The following is a 20,774-nucleotide window of genomic DNA, read 5'->3' as shown; positions in this document are numbered from 1 at the left end:
GGGGTTGGTAGAGTGATTCATGGTAAAACCACAAATAGAAGACCACAAACCTTTCCCACTGCTGCTGGGGAAAAACACCCAAGGATGTACGAAAATGCTCACGATACATTACGGGAAAAGAACAGGTAATAAAATGTGAGACCCACCCTAACTTTATATCACCCAAACCAGACCTGTATGTTGGTGGAAATATTGATATACATTGGTGTGGGTGTGTATGAACATTTTTAACTACTAACAGTTTAGTATACATTTTTCCAGTTTTTTTTTTAAGGTATGTGTATTTACTCCTTTTTGCGAGTTTGTACCCTTAACAACTCTTGAACGACATCAATTTTACCACCCCCCATCCCCTGGTAACCATCATTGTACTCTGTTTTCTACAAATTTGACTTTTTAAAATTCCACATGTAAGTGATAATCATACTTGTCTTGTCTTCCATCGTACATATACCACATCTTTTTTTATCTGTTCATCCATTGATGGGCATTTAGGTGATCTCATATCTTCGCTATAGGGAAATGCATGTGTATATATAATCTTATGCATAGAAAACATATAAAAACCCCACATGTATTACCCCAAATATGCACACCACATATATAATATATATAATCGTATAAATTACCATGTATATACTAGAAGAATGTACACCAGAATGTTAATGGCACTATGTGTGCTAATACGTATATGTACAAATATATTATACATGCATATTGTCATGAACTGAGTCTTTACGTCCCCCTGAATTCATATACTAAAGCCCTAACCCCCAGGGTGGCTAATTCGTAGAGAAGGCCTTTGAGGAACTGACTGTGGTTAAATTAAGTCATCAGGATGGGTCCCTGATCTGATAGGATTAGTGTCATTGTAAGAAGAGACACCAGAGCGCTCTCTGCGTGTGTGCAAAGAAAAGGCTGTGTGAGCCCATCGAGACAAGGTGGCCATCTAACAAGCCTGGAAGAGAGCTCTCACTAGAAACTGACCCTGCCAGACCTTGACCTGGGATTTCTAGCCTCCAGCACTGTGAGAAAATAAATATCTGATGCCTAAGCCCCAGCCTCGGGTATTTTTTTTTAAGATTTTATTTATTTATTCATGAGAGACACACACAGAGAGAGGTAGAGACCTAGGTAGAGGGAGAAGCAGGCTCCCTGAGAGGAACCAGATGTAGGACTCGATCCCAGGACCCCGAGATCACGAGCTGAGCCAAAGGCAGACGCTCAACCACTGAGCCACCCAGGTGCCCCTCAGGTATTTTTTATGTTAACTCAAGTGAGTGAATACACATGCACACATAGAAGGATATATGCATATATATTTAGTGTCTTTCCATATATATGGTAATACATATAAGATTTTTAAAAGATTTTATTTATGTATTTGAGAAAGAGAGTGAGAGCAAGAACACGAGCAGGAAGGGCAGAAAGAGAAGCAAGCTCCCCGCTGAGCAGGGAGCCCGACACAAAACTCAATTCCAGGACCCCAAGATCATGACCTGAGCCGAAGGCAGACGCTTACCCGACTGAGCCACTACATAGAGTTTTTTTAATATATGGATTTTTATATATTGCCATATTTTTTATTCTAACTATAAACATGAGATGGAAAGAATGTCCACCAAAAAATGTGGATAGTGGTTCTCCGGGCAGTGGAGTTATGGGTGACTTTTTTACTTTGATCTTTTTTTTGCCAACCTGTATTACCTGAATTTTCTACAATGAACTTGTATTACTTTCATTACTTAGTGTTCCTAATAAGGTAATAATTAATAGTATGACTGTAAAAGAATGATTATAAAATGATTTTCTGCATAAAGTTGGCCTTGGTCTTGAGGCTGGGACAAGGACAAAGGGCTGCGGTCGGGGGGAGCAGAAGCTCAGGAGCTGGGGACCTGGCAGGGACTGTCAGAGCCATGTGTATAACCTTGCACGGGTTTGGTGAGCCCACCTGAGCCTCCTCCTTGCCACCAGAACAAGATTCCCATGGAAAATGGGGTTTTCCAGGTTTCCAAAGGGCTGGCTCATAAATACATGCATGCATCTCAGGGTGCCATCCGTGTGCCCTCTCGGGGTGCCATGGGCACTGGGGCAGGGCAGCCCCCTGGAACCAGCCCAAGGACTGTCCTAAGGGAGTTCTTGAAAAACTGGGGTGGCCTTGGGGTCTTGACGCCTACGTGTCATGTCTCCTGCACAGATCAGCTGGACATCATCTCCATGGCAGAGACAACCATGATGCCTGAGGAGATCGAGCTGGAGATGGCGAAAATTCAGCGCCTCCGAGAAGTGTTGGTCCGACGGGAGTCTGAGCTCAGGTTTATGTGAGTGCCTTAGGGACATGGCCGAGGAAAGGAAGGGACGGGGAGGGGAGGGCGCCCAGACAACCTAGCATTTACGATTCGTGACTGTGGGCCAGGCGCTGGGATAAAGGCATTGCGTACGTTGAAAAAAAAAATCTTGTTTGGTTCTCACTACTGCCTAGAGGGGTGGGTATCAGAGTCTCCTGTTCTATTATTTATTTATTTAGCAAAGATTTATTTGAGAGAGAGTGAGCACAGTGGGGAGGAGCAGAGGGAGAAGGAGAGGGGGATCCCTGGGTGGCGCAGCGGTTTGGCGCCTGCCTTTGGCCCAGGGTGTGATCCTGGAGACCCAGGATCGAATCCCACGTCAGGCTCCCGGTGTATGGAGCCTGCTTCTCCCTCTGCCTGTGTCTCTGCCTCTCTCTCTCTCTCTCTGTGTGACTATCATAAATAAATAAAAATTAAAAAAAAATAAAATAAAATAAAAAAAAAAAAAAAAAAGAAGGAGAGAGAGTCTTAAGCAGGCTCGGCGCTGAGCACAGACCTTGACCTGGGGCTCGATCTCACAACTGCAAGATCGTCACCTGGGCTGAAACCAAGAGTTGGATGCTCAATTGACTGCACAGGTGCCCCCAGGAGTCTTCCATTTTAAACAAGATCTTGAAGTTGGGATTGAACTCAAGCCAGGCTGACTCAAAGACCAAAAGAGTCCAAGCTCTTTCTATGTTTCCTTCTGAGAAGAGAAAAGGGACAAGAGAGGGTGGGCAGTGGTGGGGGAGGGTTGGTGGTGGTAGAGATGGGGACCCAGAGGTGATACCTCTGCCCGTGTTGGTAGGTGCATGCCCTCTGGGTTCAGATAGTTCTGAGATCCAAAATAGCTGGGAGAGTTTGGGGCAGGTTCTCTCAGCACTTCATTTCCCTGATTTGGGAAATGTGGGAAAATGATAATACCTCTCCCCTTGGGTCACTGGCAACCTCAGAGTCACATGATTTGACCCAACCTCCACTGGAAGAAGCAGCAACATCACACCTTCTGGGCGTGCCCTGGAAAGTGCATGTACCCTTTTACTGATTTCACTTAGGCCCATTATGGGATTATTGCATTTTGCAGATGAGAAAGACTGAGGCTCAGGGAAGTTACCCTGCCCAGGGCCTCCCAGCTAATAAATAGAACAATTAGGCTTCAGATCCTGATCTTCTTGCTTTCAAAACCCGTATTCTCCTTGTGTGGCCTTCTCTCACCCCATGAGGTGGCCCACTGGATTTAAGTGCTGCCATTTATTCGGTTCTCTATGTAGGCCAGACCCTGTGCTAAATGCTTCACAGGCACGGTCCCTTAGAAGAAAGCTCTAAAGCACCCCACTCTATGAATGAGAAACATCTTCCCTCTAACCTGGGAATAAGCTAAATCCCTCCATATGTGAGTGTCAAGAAACAATTCTTTCCTCTTCATGGGTTTTGCTTTTGGTTTCGGTTTTGGTTTATCAAAAGGACTTGAGGAAGGATCGATTGTGAAGGAGAAGTATGACCAACTGTTCTAGTAAGTCAGGTGATTCCGGGGTGGTGCAAAGGGAGGTGGGAGGGGGGTTGGGGTGACTGGGTGACGGGCACTGAGGGGGGCACTTGATGGGATGAGCACTGGGTGTTATGCTATATGTTGGCAAATTAAACTCCAATAAAAAGAAATTTTAAAAAAAAGGTGATTCCAACCACGGAGATAACTAGGACAGGAGAGGACTTTGAGGTGCCTGTGGGTGATCCAAGTACAGATGAGTGGCAAGAAGTTCTGTGTCTTTGTCTGATGTGCACAAGAGACCACTGGACTTGATACAGATTCCCAGGGCTCGCCCTCAGAGCGGCAACTCCTGAATTCAAGTAATGGCTATGGTCCCCCTACGTTAAACGAGTAGACAACCACAAGGATCAAGCATGGGATTGGAGAATGCTGCAGTCTCCATGCAGCTCCTCCTTGTGGATGGACTCAGGGCAAAGGGAAAAGCCAGAGAGTCTGGAATAGTTGAGGGTTCCCTGGCAACAAGAGGGTTTGGGATGATCACAGTCTATAAATAATACAGGTGTGCCTTAGACCTATTGTGGGTTCAGTTCCAGACCACTGCAGTAAAGCAAAACTTGCTATAAACTGAGCAAGATTAATTTTTTAGCTTCCCAGTGCATATAAAAGTTATGTTTACACTGTACTATTGCCTACTAAATGAGCAATAGTGTTGTCTTTAAAAAAAAAAAACAACAACGCACATACCTTAATTAAAACAAGATTTTTTTGCTAAAAAAATGCAAACTGCTAGCTGTCATCTCGGCATTCAGCAAATCATAATCCTTTGGCTGGTGGAGGGTCTTGCCTCGATGTTGACTGGTGCGGACTGATCAGGCTGGTGGGTGCCGAAGGTGGGGGTGGCTGTGGCAGCTTCTTAAGATGAAAAAACAATGAAATCTGTCACATGTATGGATTGTTCATGAACGGTTTCTCTGTAGTATGTGATGCTCCCATGATCTCATTTCACCCAGAGTAGAACATCCTTCCAAACTGGAGTCAATCCTCCAAACCACATCGCTGCTGCTTTATCCACTAAGTTTATGTCATAGTCTCGATCCTTTGTTGTCATTTCAACAGTCTGCACGGCATCTTCACCAGGAGTAGTTTCCATCTCAAGAGACCACTTTCTTTGCTCGTCCATGAGAAGCAGGTCCTATCTGTTAAAGTTCTATCAAGAGGTGGTAGCAATTTAGTTTCATCTCCAAGATCCACTTCTAATTCCAATTCCCTTGCTATTCCCACCACATCTGCACCAACTTCCCCCACTGGAGCCTTGAACCTTCAATCTGTAAAAACAATGCAATATTCGGTGGCTCAGTGCTTGAGCGTATGCCTTCAGCTCAGGTCCAGGGATCGAATCCCGTGTCAGGTTCCCCTGCAGGGAGCCTGCTTCTCCCTCTACCTATGTCTCTGCCTCTCTGTGTGTGTCTCATGAGTAAATAAATAAAATCATTTTTCAAAAGTGCAATATCAAAAAATAAATAAAAATAAATAAAAAATAAAAAGTGCAGTATCTGTGAAGCATAATAAAGTGAAGCACAGTAAAATCAGGTGTGCCTGTACATACTTTGTGCATGCAAATCAAGTCTTTGTTCCTCCATTCTATCTTTAATCCCAATTCATAAAAATGACCTGTGTTAATAGTAATGGCTTTTATTAATTCTGGTGGATAGTTTTCTGACTACTCTTCTATTACTTAACTTAGAACCTTTAGTTGGGGCGCCTGGATGGCTCAGTCAGTTGGGTGTCCTACTCTTGATTTCAGCTCGGGTCATGATCTCAGGGTCGCAAGATCAAGCCCCGTGTTAGGCTCTGTGCTCAGTGTGGAGCCTGCTTGAGAGTCTCCGCCTCTCTCTCTGCCCCTCCCCCTGCTCCTGCTCTCTCTCTTTCTCTCAAATAAATAAATAAAATCTTAAAAAAAACAATTTTCTGTCTTCTCCTCAGCCCCCCCCCCGTGTGTGCTATCTAAAAAATAAATAAATAAATAAAAATAAAAGAAAGAAGACAGAGAACATACAGGTTCTGCTGTAAAGTAGTGAAGAGCTCCCTTCAGCCTGCAATGGTCAAGAGGGAGCAAAGATTGCTTTTGTTGCTAGAGGAACAATGGCTGTCACTTTGCATTTACTGACCTTTGCATCGAGTGTGCACACACTCATTAGCCCCAGCCTCTGGCACATGCCTGGCACACAGTGAGGGCACAGTGACAAAAATACCTGGCATTTAAGCTCCAGCTCTGAGCCAAGTGCTGCACTAAACTCTTGACCTGCAACCTCGATAAATTGTTCCATCATGCTCACTTAGGGACAAATGCCGACCATAGATACTTGAAAGCAGCTATGCTCTCCAGGGGACTGTCAATACATCAGTAGATACTTGAATAAATCAAATTATTCAAAGGATACAGAAAGATGTCAGTGTAGTCAGGATATAAGAGAGGCTCAGTGACATTCTCCAGGGGAGGGGCCAACTTCCAGGCCCCCTGGAGTGGGGAGACTTGCTAGGAGCCTGCAAACAATAGTGGGTGATATTGACAGCTCCCCCATCCCTCTACCCAGCCTGGTATTGTACCTGGTGGTGCATCTACCTTGTCAATCTCAGAGGTACACAGTGGACCCCGGATGGACAGGATAGAGATCATTGCCCACTCAGACCCAAACAAACGCCTCTTCCATCATCCTTGGCCTCTCAGGCTAGCAGTCCATGGGTGGCCATTCTTGAATTCAGTAGTACCCTGGCTATTTCTCAGAGCCAGGCCCTCACACAGCTATAGGGGCCCTGTTCTTGCATCCCTTTTAGAGAAGAGAAAATTGGAGGTTAAAAATTTTGTCCATGGTTGCATTAACTAATAAAAAGCCAAGCTAGGATGCAGGGAGTCCAGAGTATTGATTCAGTGAGTGAATGAGGGAAGGAAGAAGGGAGGGAGGGAATGAAGGAAGAAAATTCTTTAAAGAGTATACACCACGAGGGTAGGAATCTTATTCATCTTTCTCACTGTTCTATCTTTCCAGCATTTTGAATTGGGCACTTATTAGGCCAATTATTATTTGTTGAACATGCAGTAAATTATTCTTTCACATTCCGTCCTTACTGAGCAACTTCCCTTCACACACACCACACACACACACACACACACACACACACACACACACACACACCAGGGCTCTGGGCACAGGGTAAGAGGGGAAATAGAATTTCAGACCATACTAAGCATTTGCAGGCTCAGGTGGAGAAGCGCTGAGTGACAGGAATGTGACAGCTGTTGACTGAGACAGACCCAATGATTGTAGCTGTAATAACCAAGACCAGATTGGTTTTGTCACACCTGCTCTAAAGTAATCAGGTTCATACCCATCAGCTCTTGTGGAGACTATGTGAGTCCGACCACATTTCATGGTTGCGGGTGTCTTCTCACTCTTACTGTCTCCTGCTATATTGACTCATTAGAGAATGGGTCCAACGGCTGCTGCTCCTAACACTCCCAAAGTTTAGCATTTTTCTTTCCTGGATTTCTATGTTCTTTGCTATGTTCTTTGAACCTTGCTGGTTCAACCTCTCCTCTTGCCAGGATGGTGAGGAAATAGAAGAAGGAGATTTACCCAATCCCCAGGGAACTAGAATGAATTGATAAGAAGTGAACTCAGGGATCATCCTGGCTCTCCCACATCCTAGGTGTGTGACCTTGGGCTCAGGACAGAGTATAGAAAAACTGCTGTGTACTCTTCATTCCCCCTGTCTTTGCCCAGCACTTCTGGAATGCAAAGACAAACTCCCGGTTGGATGCCTGCAATCCCACAATCTCACCATCCCACATTGGGTTTTGTCTTGTTCCGCCATCTTGAATTAAGTGTGGTAGAAATGGAAAGGATTTTACTGAGGGCGGCTCAGGCTCAGTAAACAGGACTGAGTCAGGACTTCTCCATACTCTTGCCCTGGAGACAAGTGATTTATTTGGAACCTAAAATGATGAGCTCTCACTTGGGCGGCCAGGTATGCAAGTCAACCCGCCAGGAAGTCATAGTAGTGCTCTACGGGGGTTCTCAGGGAGCTCAGCAGTCAACTTTCAATGAGCCCTGAACACATGTTATCACATCATCTATGGAAAGTGCCTACTAATGGAAGGATGAATCAGGGCAGCCTTCCCTATGCCTTGGTGAAGGTGCCCAAGGTCAGGTTCAGGGAAGGGCTATGAATGACCCCGGTGGGCATGGTGTTGTCACCTTCTCTGTGTCCCTTAGCTTGTACTCTGGTTTATAGGCAGCTAAGCGGCAGCTGGAGATCTCCCTCATGAAGTTTGATGATTTTACGAGCTTCATCTGAATGAGTCAGTGAAAGCCCTCAGTATCACAAAAATGCCTCTGTAATAGGTGCCAAATGTCCAGGCCATAGAGCTTGAAGCCTACTTTGTGGGCTCCTTGATCTCTATGCCACCCAGCTCCCGTCCATCCGCTGCTGCCCCACGTCCGTGCCACTCCCTAGCCTGTCCTACGGAGACTGTCTCCAACATCACACTCATTTTCTCACCTTTAACTCCGGGCACTGAGTCACACCAACAGCTTCCCATGACTCCGCAGCCCGAGCCAGCTCGGCTCTCCTGCATCCCCAGACCATCCCAGTCCTGCTGTTTAACTGGCTTTCAGATAATTAAGAATCTTCCGCCTCTGAGCAGGGGCAGGGGGTGGTTATCTTCATTTCACACCCGCTTGGTGGATTTTCATAAAAGGGACAGTGTGCTCTGTCACTCAGCTTGCCCTGGGCGGTGGCGGCTTTAAGCAGGGACACTGAGAACCGCAGCGGGCAGGGGAGGCAGGCCAGGGAAGGGAGGATCTCAGGAGCTCGGTGCTCACAGTCCGCTGTTTCCAGAGCCTGGACTTGGACCCCAGTGACCTCATTTTATTTATTTATTTATATTAAGATTGTATTTTTTTATTTGAGACTTAGAGAGCAAGAGACCCAGAGAGATAGAGCGGGAGAGGGGTGAGGGACAGAGGGGAATTAGGGAGAAGCAGGTTCCCCGCTGAGCAGGGAGCCTGACCAGGGACTCGATCCCAGGACCGCAGGATCATGACCTGAGCTGAAGGCAGATGCTCAACCGACTGAGCCACCCGGAGCACCCCAGTTGCTTCATTTCATTAAGAAGTACTCGGTGCGGTGAAGAGGTCAGGCCCTAGGATCCGGCGGAGATTCGGGTTGGGGAGGTGGAAAGTGCGTAAGTTGTAAATAGCAGTTTTTCAATACTTGCAATGCTGAGCAGTGTTCTAAATATTTTACATGCGTTGATTCATTTCATCCTCACCACAACTATAGAGATAGGTAATACCCACCCCACCCCGCTATTTCCCACCCTCCCTGCCAGGAGGAAACTCATGCACAGAGAGGTCAAGTAACTTGCCTGGGGTTGCACAGTGTCCATTAAATAGCAGATAATGACATATCCCAAGCATTCTGGGTCCAGTGTCCATCCCAACCATCATGCCCGGGGGGGGGGGGTGGGGTGGGGGGGGTCTCTCAACTGGCTTAGAATCTCACTTTTTACTTGTTACCAACTATCTGGCCTGGAGCAGATTTTTAGCCGTGTTCTAGCTTCAGTTTCTCCCTCTGTCCAGTGGGGCATCGATGTTTCCCTGGCAGCAAGACAGCAAGAAAAGAGAGGATGTGTGTGAAAGTAGGTGCCTGGCTCTTCCTAGGAAATAAGCAGATCCAAATTCCCCTCCTCCCTTTCACTGTTAACACTGAGCTTTGAGAGATTGGAAGGGTTTGGGGCTGCTTAGTCATCCCCAGGGAATACCCAAAAACACATTTGTCTCCCCCAGAAGCTGGGGAGTGGCTCTCCACCAGTAAGACCATCTCTGCTCCGGGGCCTTAACTTTATTGTTACTAGTGTTATTTTTAAAAATGTTTTATACACCTGCATTTTTTTTTGTCTTTAATGAGCTGATGTTCTCAAGTCTTGTTAGGAAAAGCTTCAAGCCAAGAGCAAATTGAAGCATGTGCATTTATATAACTTGACACATCTTAGCCACCTTCAGGGGTTCTGCATCATGCTGGTTGCACTCTGGGTTTTAAATAGCATCCCCTAAGAACAGGTCACTGTTCCCAGAGCCACTGTACACAACAGGTGGGGAGCAATGCCTTTCGATGCAGAAGATCTGAAAAGCAACTTGTTTTGGACAAAATGTACAGGAATGTGAGGAGTTGGGGTGGGGGAGGGAGGAGAGAGGATGGAGGACATTGCAGGTTGGACCTCTGAGTGCAAGGATCCTCCTGAACTTCTAAGCATGCCGGGAAGTAGGGATGAGGGTGGGAATCTCGGCTGATCAAACGGAGAAAGACATGTCCCCCACCTGACACGCTTCTGTTCCAAGTTGCCTTTTGCAGCCAGACCACACTTCAGGAAAGGAAATTCTTCTCTCTTGGAACTCGGACTGCCTTACCAGGACTTCATTCTCTTACATCCAAGGATCTCCTCTGAGTCTCCTGTTTGCTGGGAGACTCTCACAGAGAGAGGCAGAGACACAGGCAGAGGGAGAAGCAGGCTCCATGCAGGGAGCCCACTGCAGGACTCGACCCTGGGACCACTAGATCATACCCTAAGCCAAAGGCAGATGCTCGACTGCTGAGCCACCCAGGCGTCCCACCATCCTAGGCTCTTGTGACAGTTAATTTTATGTGGCAATTTGACTGGGCCATAGGGTGGCCAGATAGTTGGTCATACATTATTCTGGGGGAGTCTGTGAGGGTGTTTCTGGGTGAGATGAACATTCAGATCAATAGACCAAGTAAATCAGATTGCTTTTCCCAAGGTGGGTGGGCCCCATGTGATCCATTGGAGGCCTGAATAGAACAAAAAGGCTGAAAAAGAGGGAACTCTGTCTGCTTTGCTGATGAGCTGGGATATTGATCTTTTCCTCCTGTGGACTTGAACTGAAAAATCAACACTTCTTGGGGCCCGAGCCTGCCAGCTTTGGGACTGGAGCTATACCATCGGCTTTTCTGCTTCTCCAGCTTGCCAATGACAGATCTTGGGACTTCTCAGCCTCCATAATCATGTGAGCCACTTCCTTATAATTAATTAGTAGATCAATTGATCAAACCTCCGATTGTTTCTGTTCCATAGGAGAATCCTGACTAATCAGCCCTGTTTATTCTCAGAAACTTCCATCTGGATGCTTTATCTGGCTTGCAAAGACCTAGGAAGTTGAAGACTGATTAAGATAAAAGGATATTGGTTCTAGCACTTTGTGAAACAGTTGGCATCACCTAGTAAAGATGAGCATGTACTTATTCTACAGCCAGCAGCTTCTTTCCTGGGTAATACCCTAGGGCTGCTCTGTACAACTGGGTAGGCACTAGCTTCACATAGCCATTTCACTTCAAATTCATTGAAATAAAATAGAGGGATACCTGGGTGACTCAGTGGCGAAGTGTCTGCCTTTGGGGCTCAGGTCGTGATCCTGGGGTCCTGGGTCAAATCCCACATCAGGCTCCGCACAGGGAGCCTGCTTCTCCCTCTGCCTGTGTCTCTGCCTCTTCTCTGTGTCTCTCATGAATAAATAAATAAAATCTTTAAAAAAAGAAATGAAAAAAATACAGTCCTTCAGTAGCTACTACACTTCAAGAGCTTCTTAATCAATTGTGCCTAATGGCTGTCCTGCTGGAAGGCATACACATTTTTGTAGAACATTTCCATCATCACAGCAGTGCCCTAAAGAAATGCTCACACATGAGTGCCAGGTGGCATATCCCAGGATATTCTTATCAGCCTTGTTTGTAAGAGCAAAAAACTGGAAACAGCTCAAGTGTTTATAGGCAGTAGAAAAGGACAAATGAGTTGTGGCCTAGTCACTCCGTGGAATACTATATAGCAGTGAAAATGGATGGTCTCCAGGCATTAACCCAGATGCATCTCAAAAATAAGACTTTCAGTCAAGATGATGTAAAGATCAAAATGTCTAAAACCAAATAATGTGCAGGTATTCATATAAAGATATATAAAATTATAAATATAATATATAATATATAATATAATATATAATATTAATATATAATAATATAATATAATATATAATATATATAATATGTATATACTATATAAAATTATAAATAAATTTATAAGATATAAATTATAGAAAGAAAAAGCATTACAAGAAGCTCAGCCTAGTGATTACCTCTGAGGGAATGAGGGAAACTCAAAGGAACAGGGCACAATGGGGCTTCTAAGGGTCCCATACAGGTTATGACTTAGGCAAGATGATGGGAACATAACTATTTATTACTCCACAAAAGACATATATTTATTTTATGCCTACTTTTGTATATAGTTCACAAACACACACATGCACATTTTTTCCCAATTTTTTTTGTGGCAAAATATACATAAACATCAAATTTACCATTGTGATCATTTGTGAGTGTAGAGTTCAGTGGTATTAAGAATATTTACACTGTTGTGCAACCATTACCTCTGTCCATCTCCAGAACTTTCCAACTTGCAAAATTGAAATCCTTTATCCATCACACAACAACTCACCATTTGCCCCCCAGCCCCTGGCAACCACAGTTGGCTTTCTGCCCCTGAGATTTCGACTACTCTAATTTCCTTATATAAATGGAATCATACAGTGTTTGTCTTTTTGGACACACATGCACCTTTTACTTTTGCTTTTTTTTTTTTTTTTTTTTTTTTTTAGAGAGGGAGAGAGTGCATGAGTGTCAATGGGAGAGGGGAAGGACAGAGGGAGAAGGAGAGAGAGAACCTTAAGCAGGCTCCAAACCCAGTACAGAGCCCAATGCTGGGCTCAATCTCATGACCCTGAGATCATGACCTGAGCCAAAATCAAGAGACGGACACTCAACTGACTGAGCCACCCAGGTGCCCCCACAAGCACCTTTTTAAAGGAAAAATGCTAGGAAAGGGAAGGAAGTTTATGATCTTCACATCTATGTTGCAGGTACATCAAACCCGGTATGTCCAAGTCCAAACTCATGACCCCCATGCCATCCCACAGCCCTGTCCCCACCAAATGTAGCTCTGCAAATGGCCCAGCACCATCATCTACTCACGGAAATACCAAAATCTAAAGTCAGACACCATTCTCGATTCCTTCCAATTTGCCACCTTGCATAGTTAATGCACCCCCAAATTGAGTCAATTTTACCTCCTAAAGTAGTTTTAAAAACTGTCCACTTTCCTCCCCCGCCACAGTCATCACCCAAGTGTGCATTCCCATCTCAGTCTTGGATCTCAAGAGCATCCCAGCTTTCCACCCTGCTGCTGCCCTCCACGCCAGGGTCGCCAGGGTCGAACAGCCAGAGGAAGCCTCTTGAAATGCAAATCAGGCCACAGTCCCAGTGTTAAACACCCTCCATAATTTGTTACTGTGACCAAGCCTGGATCTGGTTCCAGTGAGTCTGTTCCTGTCTCTTCTGCCCTCTGTTCTTCATCTTTCCTCCACCCTCAGCCGCCACCACTGATCAGCATCCCATGGGCACCCTTCAGTTCCCCCACATATACTCCAGGCCCTGTCCTGCCACGGGGCCATTTCCAATGCTGTTTCCTCTGCCTGGACTCCTCCTCCTGCCACCCTCTTTGCCTGGTTATCTCTCTCTCTCCCTCCAGGGCTTAGATCCAGGTTTGCATCTGAGGGGAAGCCTTCCCAGCATTTCCCAGACTGTGTCCAGTCTGATCCCCATAACCGCGATCCTTTCCTTAGATTCCCTCCATTTATAAATACATGCATTGGTGTGAGTATGTGTTCAGTATCCTTCTCCAACCTGACACTGGCCTTGATGGAAGCAGAGGCTGAGCTGTTTGCACCCCTAGCAGTATTGGCGGCACCCAACGCGTGCCCAAACTCAGAGCAGGTGCACAGTGAATATCTACCATACAGATGAGCAAGAGTATTCATCTTCCCACTTGTCCCCACACCCGACCCGTTGCAAGGGCTCCCCTGGGGCTGGCAAGTCCAGGCAGGGAGAGCTTCCTGGCCCTCTGAAGGGTTATCTGGATCCAGTTCGTAGCCTTCCTGCAGAATGACAGTGTGATGCAGTAGCTTGCAGTGTAGATGCTTTGCTATGTGCATGAGTTTCTCGTGGCTGCTGTAACAATCTACCACAGAGTCGGTGTTTTTTGTCTTTTTTTTTAAAGATCTTATTCATTTATTCGGCAGAGAGAGGGAAGGTGCACAAGCAGGGAGAGAGGCAGAGGGAGAACCAGGGAGCCACCACCGAGCAGGGAGCCCCACGTGGGGCTTGATCCCAGGACCCTGGGATCATGACCTGAGCCAAAGGCAGATGCTTAACCCATGGAGCCACCCAGGTGCCCAGAGCTGGTGCCTTAAAATAACACACACTTATGCTCTAACAGTTCTGGAGGCCAGCGGTCTGAAATCAGTTTCACTGGGCTCAAGTCAAGCATCAGCAGGATCATGCTCCTTCTGGAGGCTCCTTCTGGACGATCTTTTTCCTTGTGTTTTCCAGTTTCTAGAGCTGCGTTTCTTGCAGTCCTTGGCTGGTGGTCCCCTCCTCCCCTGTCAAAGCCAGAAGAATGGAATCTTGAAATCCCTCTCTGCTGACGTCTCCTGTCTCCTTTCCTCTTCTGCGTCCAGTCTCGCTCTGTCTCCCTCTTATAAGGATACTTGTGATTACATTTTGTTTGTTTTAAAGATTTTATTTATTTATTCATGACAGACAGAGAGACAGAGAGGCAGAGACACAGGCAGAGAGAGAAGCAGGCCCCATGCAGGGAGCCCGATGTGGGACTTGACCCCGGGTCTCCAGGATCCCACCCCAGGCCGAAGGCGGCACCAAACCGCTGGGCCACTGGGGCTGCCCTGTGATTACATTTTGAACCCACCTAAATAACCCCAGGAAGATCTCTCCGTCTCAAGAGCCCTGATGTGATCACACCCCCAAAACCGCTTTTGCCACACAGGTTAACATAATCCCAGATCCCAGGGATTAGGACACGCATATCTTTGAGGGACATTGTTCAGCTGACCACAGTAGGAGAGACAATTGCAATGCACATAAGGGCTCAAGGTTGAGCTGGGGTCCCAGCGTGGCAGTGACAGTGACAGATAGGGCCATCGCCAGGCTGAGCAGAGGAGAAGGCACAACTCCATGGGGAGAAAGAACCCTCATTGCTTTATCTTATGCTAAGTTCTCATTATTTTTTGAAATCTCCCAAAGAAACAGCATCTTATGAGACAGGGCGGGGGTGGGGGGGTGGGGAGCGAGCCTCAGTAATGCAAATAGAGAGGCCCGACAAGGGTTTTCGCGCTCTCTTTGCTTGTTTCTGGAACAACGCTGATTTGAGTGGCAGCAGAGGTTGAGAAGTGCTTGTCCCTGTCACTGGCTGGTCTCAACCGAGGGCTCCGCTTTTCCTCTGCGCTCAGAATCAGAGGATGCTGGACAGGGCCGCCTCAGTTCCACGTTTCTCTTCAAATGAGAGCCAGCCCTCCCTTGAGATTTCCCGGGGTGGGAGGCTCACAGAGAGAGGGAAGGACGGAAAGTACAAAGGGCTTAGCAGGTGTGCCTGGGGGTTCCGGGTCCTTAAGCTTAGCTGCCCCCCCTCCCCCGGAAATGTAAATATCCTGATTTACATCTTTCACTTCATTTAATTGGCTGCCATTCACTGAATGATCAGATAGGGGATCTGATCTGAATTTCCATCTGGAATTTTGACCCACTCTGGGTCATTCTGTCCTTGGTCCCCTAAACTCCTCAGGGGGTTTGGGTTAGATTCAGTCAATCCAAGACACTCCGGGCTGGCTTCTGCCGGTGGGAAGGCAGCCTGTGTTTTCACTTCTGGGTGTCCTCGCCTTTGACAGCGTTGCCTTCTGATAAAGAGAGAGACCTCTACTTGCTCCAGGTGAGATTATCCCTACGTTTGAACGCTAGCCCTGCCACTTACAAGCTGTGCAGTCTTGGGCAAACACCTTAACCTCTCTGGGCCTCCAGCTGTCTCATCTGCCAAACGGGAAAGGCTCTGACATCACGCAGGGGGCTTACGGGGAGTAAAAGTAGTCACTTACAGATGGAGTGCCCAGCCTCGTGCCTGCCACAATGTAAGTGCTCAGTAAATGTTACTTTTCTTTCCTTCTGGAAGAAATCGAGTTTGGAAACGAACAGGTGCATCCTTAAGAGCAGACGTGGGGCCCACGCTCTGGATTTTTAGTAATAGTTATTTAGCTTGAAAAGGGGGCACAGAAGAAGGGGGGATTGGAAGGCGGCACGAAGATCTCCACGGCGAGGATGTATGGATTGGAGAGGAGAAGGCTCGGGGCACCTGATAGGTCTCGAGACAGCTGAAGGATTGACCCATGGAAGGCAGAGTCTGTTTCTCCTACATGCAACCGGGACCAAACATAGACGCCGCCAGTGAATCAGCTTACCATCTCAGCCCAAGAGAGGCCTCTCTAAACACTCGGAGCTATAAAAAGTTGGAGCCTTGGGAGGTAATGAGTTTCCACACCTGGGGATTATCAAGAGTTTATTTATTCCTTCCTTCATGCAGCCGGCATCTACCGTATAATTACCGTGTGTCATGTCCTGGGAACGTGGGAATGAACAGTGTAGATGGGAGCTCTGCCCCAGTGCAGCCCGAGGGAGGACATAAAAGCTGCGTGACTCCTGGGGGATGTGCGGAAGCTTCAGATGGGCGATGGAGTGGGCCAGTGGGTGCCAGGGTGCTATGCTCAACTCTTAAGGCTGTCACGTTTATTGATTTCCCTGACATCTCCTGAGCACCCCCACGGTGCCACGCACGATGCTGAACTTCTTATGTGGATCGCCTGCTTTCATCTCCATAGCAACCTGACGAGGCAACTACTATTGTGAGCCACATTTAACAGGGGAGGAGATTGTGTTTCATGGAAGTGAAGAGACTTGCCCAAGATCACCCATCTAAGAACTAGCAGGATTGGGATTCTAGATGCAGCAGCCTGGCCCTGGCGCCTGGCTCTGCGGTGCTCACCCAGTGCCAATCCTTGACTTCCAGCCTATCCCCTCTCCTTAGAGAACCAGTTCCAGGTGTAGGGCTGGTTCCTGTCTCTCCTTACTCCCCTCCCCCTGGCCAGAGCTGACTGGTCCAGATGAGCTCAGTCTGGGCAGATCAGAGTCTCTCTCCTGAGATACACAGAGACTGGGCCAGTTCGGTGATGGATTTGCAAACCAAAGACACTGGATGAGCACAGAAGGCCTATCTTCGGGAAGGAGGACAGCACAGCTGCCCCCAGCATAGCAAATGAGAAAGATTCTTGTCCCCGGAAGCAGAGAATGACATTACATTCCAATGCCAGTCTCCAAGCAGCTCAGCTGAACTGGGCCTTTCCATAAGATGTCACATCTTCTTCCCCCCTGGGTGTCCACTGTCCAGACCCTTGGAGAAATGTCTGACACCCGGGTTTCTGCAGTCTGGAGAAACCCAAAGCCTGCTGCTGTGATGTTACTGAATTTCAGGGTTTCCCTGCTCAGCTCTTCTCTGCTCCCAGGCTTGGTTTCCTGCATCCTGGAACCCCATCCACGTGGGTAGGAAACTTGGTTGCTTCACCAGTTTCCATAACGACAGAATGTAACAAAGCCCTATGCTACTCCCATAGGTCATCCGAGGAGTTGTCGAACTAGACATCCAGAAAGGGCTTGCACTGAGCTCTTCACAGCAATGAAAAAACCCACAGTTGGCATTCCTGGCTAATGAGGTCCTTTTAGCTATCCTGTACTGAGCGGTTCCTTTTTCTTTTTCTTTTCTTTTTTTTTTTTACTCACAGGGCCCAGGCTCAACCACCTTGCTTGCTATCTCCTAGCTCAAACCTCTCAGTTCTAAGGAAGACAACCTCCCTTCCCTGTCTTCGTCTTTTTTTTTTTTTAAGGTTTATTTATTTGAGAAAGAGCAGGGGGAGGGGCAGAGGGAGACCGAGAGAGAGAGAGAATCTCAAGCTAATTCCATGCTGAGCTTGGAGCCTGATATGGGCCTTAATCCCAGGACCCTGAGATCATGACCTGAGCCGAAACCAAGAGTTGGATGCTCACCTGACCCAGCCACCCAGGTGCACCCTGCTCCCTGTTTCATGCAGAGCAATTTCACCTGCTTCCAAGAAACCATGGCACAAGAGATGCTAGGGCTCTCGGGAACCCTACTCCATCTGTTCGTCAGGTTATAATTGAGCAAAAACTCTTTCTTCCCCAAGAATCATCTAGATACCAGCTGTTGAGGTACTAATATTTCTCCCCATTTTTTACACCTTTACTAAACTATCTTTCATCAAGTGAGCTTGAGGGAATTTCTATTCCTTCTAAGCCCATGCTGGGAGGTTCTGTTGAAACCGAAGCTCTGCTGAGAACTCCATTTCTCAGAATCCCTTTCCTTGTCTGGTTCCAGATGAAAGGTGGGAGATCTGAGAGACAGACGGGAAGTGCAGTGTTTACTCGCTGAGGGCCACCAGATTTAGATGAGGAGGTAATCAGAGAGAGGAGGCCATGGAGGTTCCAGCGCACCCTCACTCTCCCTAACTTATCATCCAGCTGACATCCCAACTGCCAGCCCTGCTGACCAACAGCTGTCCTCCGTCTTCTAGACACCTGGCAGGCAAGACAACAGCCTCCCAAAGATCCCTCCACCTGCTTTCCCTCTACGGCCCCACCTCACCAGCTAGATGTGCCTGACTTCTCAGATGGGCTGGCTGGTGACTCCTCTGGTCTTCCACAGCCCCTCCCAGACCTTTGCATCCCCAGCTCCTCCCACGATTATGAAAGGCCTAATTCCTACCATACATCCCTTACCCCATGATTCATGGTGGCTCTGCTTCTCTGATGGAGCCCTGACCCATACGCATCCAGAGCCTTTACAGAAAAAGCAGCCAGAGGCTGGAGGCAGTAAATCACATGGGAATCACATGGAGAGCTTTAGAGAAAATGCTGATGCCTGGGTCTTGTGCTAGAGTCTGATTTAATTGACCCCAGGTTTGTAGTGCAGCCATTGCAAGTTTTAAAAGCAGTTGGGGGTGATTGTGCCCACCTCCACCTCCCACCGCACAGACGTCCCTTCACCTCTTCCCTGGGTGAAGTAGAAGCTGGTTGCTTACAGATGACTCATCTTCTTACTTTCTCTTTATAATTTTTTTCTTGATGAAAATTGGTCTCAGCCTGAAAGTATAAAATCTGTCCAACATTAGCATGGCTCCTGGCATGCCAATAGGTACCTCTCTTTCGAGTTGCTTCAAATCGTGATTGGAATCAGAATGAAATGTATGTTTGTGGTCTCCCATGGCATATGAAAATCCCAGTGCCATCTGTTGTCTTCATCATCGTGTCCGTTATCAAAATACATTGATTAAGACTTTAATTGAACCTGGTTCTGTATTTACCAAGAAAATCACAACAATTAGCTTTCTAAAAGCTTGTCACCGAAAGCCGAATTTAAAATCATTCAGCAACGATTGCTTTCATTTTGCTCCGTTGCCCACCTGTTTTTGACTTCTAAAAACCCAATACACAGTCTCCCTTGTTTGTTTTAATTTTTTAAAAGAGCTCAAGTGAGCCAGCTGAGGGTTGAAAGGGAATTTCTGAGCTTCTGCACTGAACCGCAGAGGGATTTGGGGATCAGAATGTAATATGATAAAGGTGGATCCTGGAGCTGGATGGTGCAGACATTTGCTCTCGGCCTTACCACTGACGAACTGCACACACTCAAAGCCTCAAATCCTGTAAAACTGGTGCAATTAAAGTTCACACCTCATAGCACTGGAGTGAGGAATAAATGAATGAATGCTTGAAAAGAACTTAGCATAGAGCGCAGCCCCTGTAAGCACCTCCTATGTCTTAGTCATGGGAATGCTCACCGAAACCTGCCTGTGATTCCAAGAGGAAGTTACAGAATGAGCACTTGGCTCAAGACAAAAATTGTCCGTTTATAAAATGAGATGCAAATTTCACTTTGAAAGCAACACTTCAGGAAATGCCTGAAAAAAACTACCATTTTGTCTTCACATGAGGTTTCTTCAGATGGGAGTTTGGTGAGCTGTACCAGGTCATTAAAAGGGAATCTTGCACCTTCCTGCCCCACACCACAAGGGGGGATGATGACTATCCAGTGCTGTTCCAGGTCTTCAGGAGTTCGGGCTGCCCCTTAGAGCCGCCAGGACTGGCCTTTCAGGTTCTGGGGGAAAATTGCACCTGCTGCTAGAACAATTTAGAGTAGATGCATCGCAGTCTGTCATCGGCTGGGATTAAATTCAGGGAGACTTGCCCAGAGCATCATTAACTGCCTGGAAGAGTCAGCCCTCTGGCCATCTGTTGTCTGCTGTGACTCTGTCTGGTTCTCCCTTTGGTCACATTGAGCCTTCTTGAGAAACTTCAAGAGGTCCTCTCCCCTTGCTACGCTGGCACAGTTAACAAGACACACGGCGCGGTCAGCGGTTCTGCATTGTGGCCGAACCAGCTTTGGACTGGAGGACAGGACCGGGGTTGAGATCTCGGCTATGTGACCTCAGGTGATTCAGTTGGTCCAGTTTTTCCCAAAGTGGGCTGCAGTCTGGGGTGATGTTAGGTGGTAGCCGGGGAAACATTCATTGAGAATTCGTTTTCACATCTTTTAAGGAAAAATATTGGTTCGCCATCTACGATGCTGTCAAAAGTTTTATATCAAAATGTTTTCGTATGGAAAGAAAAATATTGAGTAATAGTGGAGCAGGCATGAGACCTGGAGGTCATTGCCATGGTGTCAGGCACATGACCAATGTTCAGGACACACTGACCTCACCCCAGTGAGCCTTCTTTCCTGCAAGGGGCATGTGAATATTGCCTCTTCTGGGGGAGGTGAGGTAGTCACTACAGATAGAGGAAGCCTATGGAAGGATCGAAGGTCAAGAACTGTATTTGTGTTAGAGCTGTGTCCCAGCTGAGCAGCTCACCAGCTGTGTGAT

The 20,774-nt window shown here is 47.0% G+C and overlaps 1 protein-coding gene and 1 long non-coding RNA gene across 4 annotated transcripts in view; both read left to right on the top strand.

The window, feature by feature from the left end:
• The window catches only part of BMERB1 (bMERB domain containing 1), a 130,776-nt gene that overhangs the window by 61,472 nt on the left and 48,530 nt on the right, over positions 1 to 20,774 (top strand). For all 3 annotated transcript variants that reach the window (XM_038540279.1, XM_038540278.1, XM_038540280.1), the window contains exon 2: positions 2,198 to 2,321. In XM_038540279.1, the coding sequence (XP_038396207.1) occupies positions 2,198 to 2,321 (124 nt within the window). The remainder of the gene's footprint in view (positions 1 to 2,197; positions 2,322 to 20,774) is intronic.
• On the top strand, positions 17,229 to 19,195 carry LOC111096297. The gene is made up of 2 exons (XR_005360897.1): positions 17,229 to 17,552; positions 18,233 to 19,195. It is a non-coding gene; the product is annotated as an uncharacterized LOC111096297 (long non-coding RNA).

The sequence above is a fragment of the Canis lupus genome, chromosome 6 (assembly GCF_011100685.1).
Source record: "Canis lupus familiaris isolate Mischka breed German Shepherd chromosome 6, alternate assembly UU_Cfam_GSD_1.0, whole genome shotgun sequence".
Classification (NCBI taxonomy): domain Eukaryota; kingdom Metazoa; phylum Chordata; class Mammalia; order Carnivora; family Canidae; genus Canis; species Canis lupus.
The sequence above is the reverse complement of the archived record's forward strand: the minus strand, read 5'-3'. Positions and strand labels throughout refer to the sequence as shown.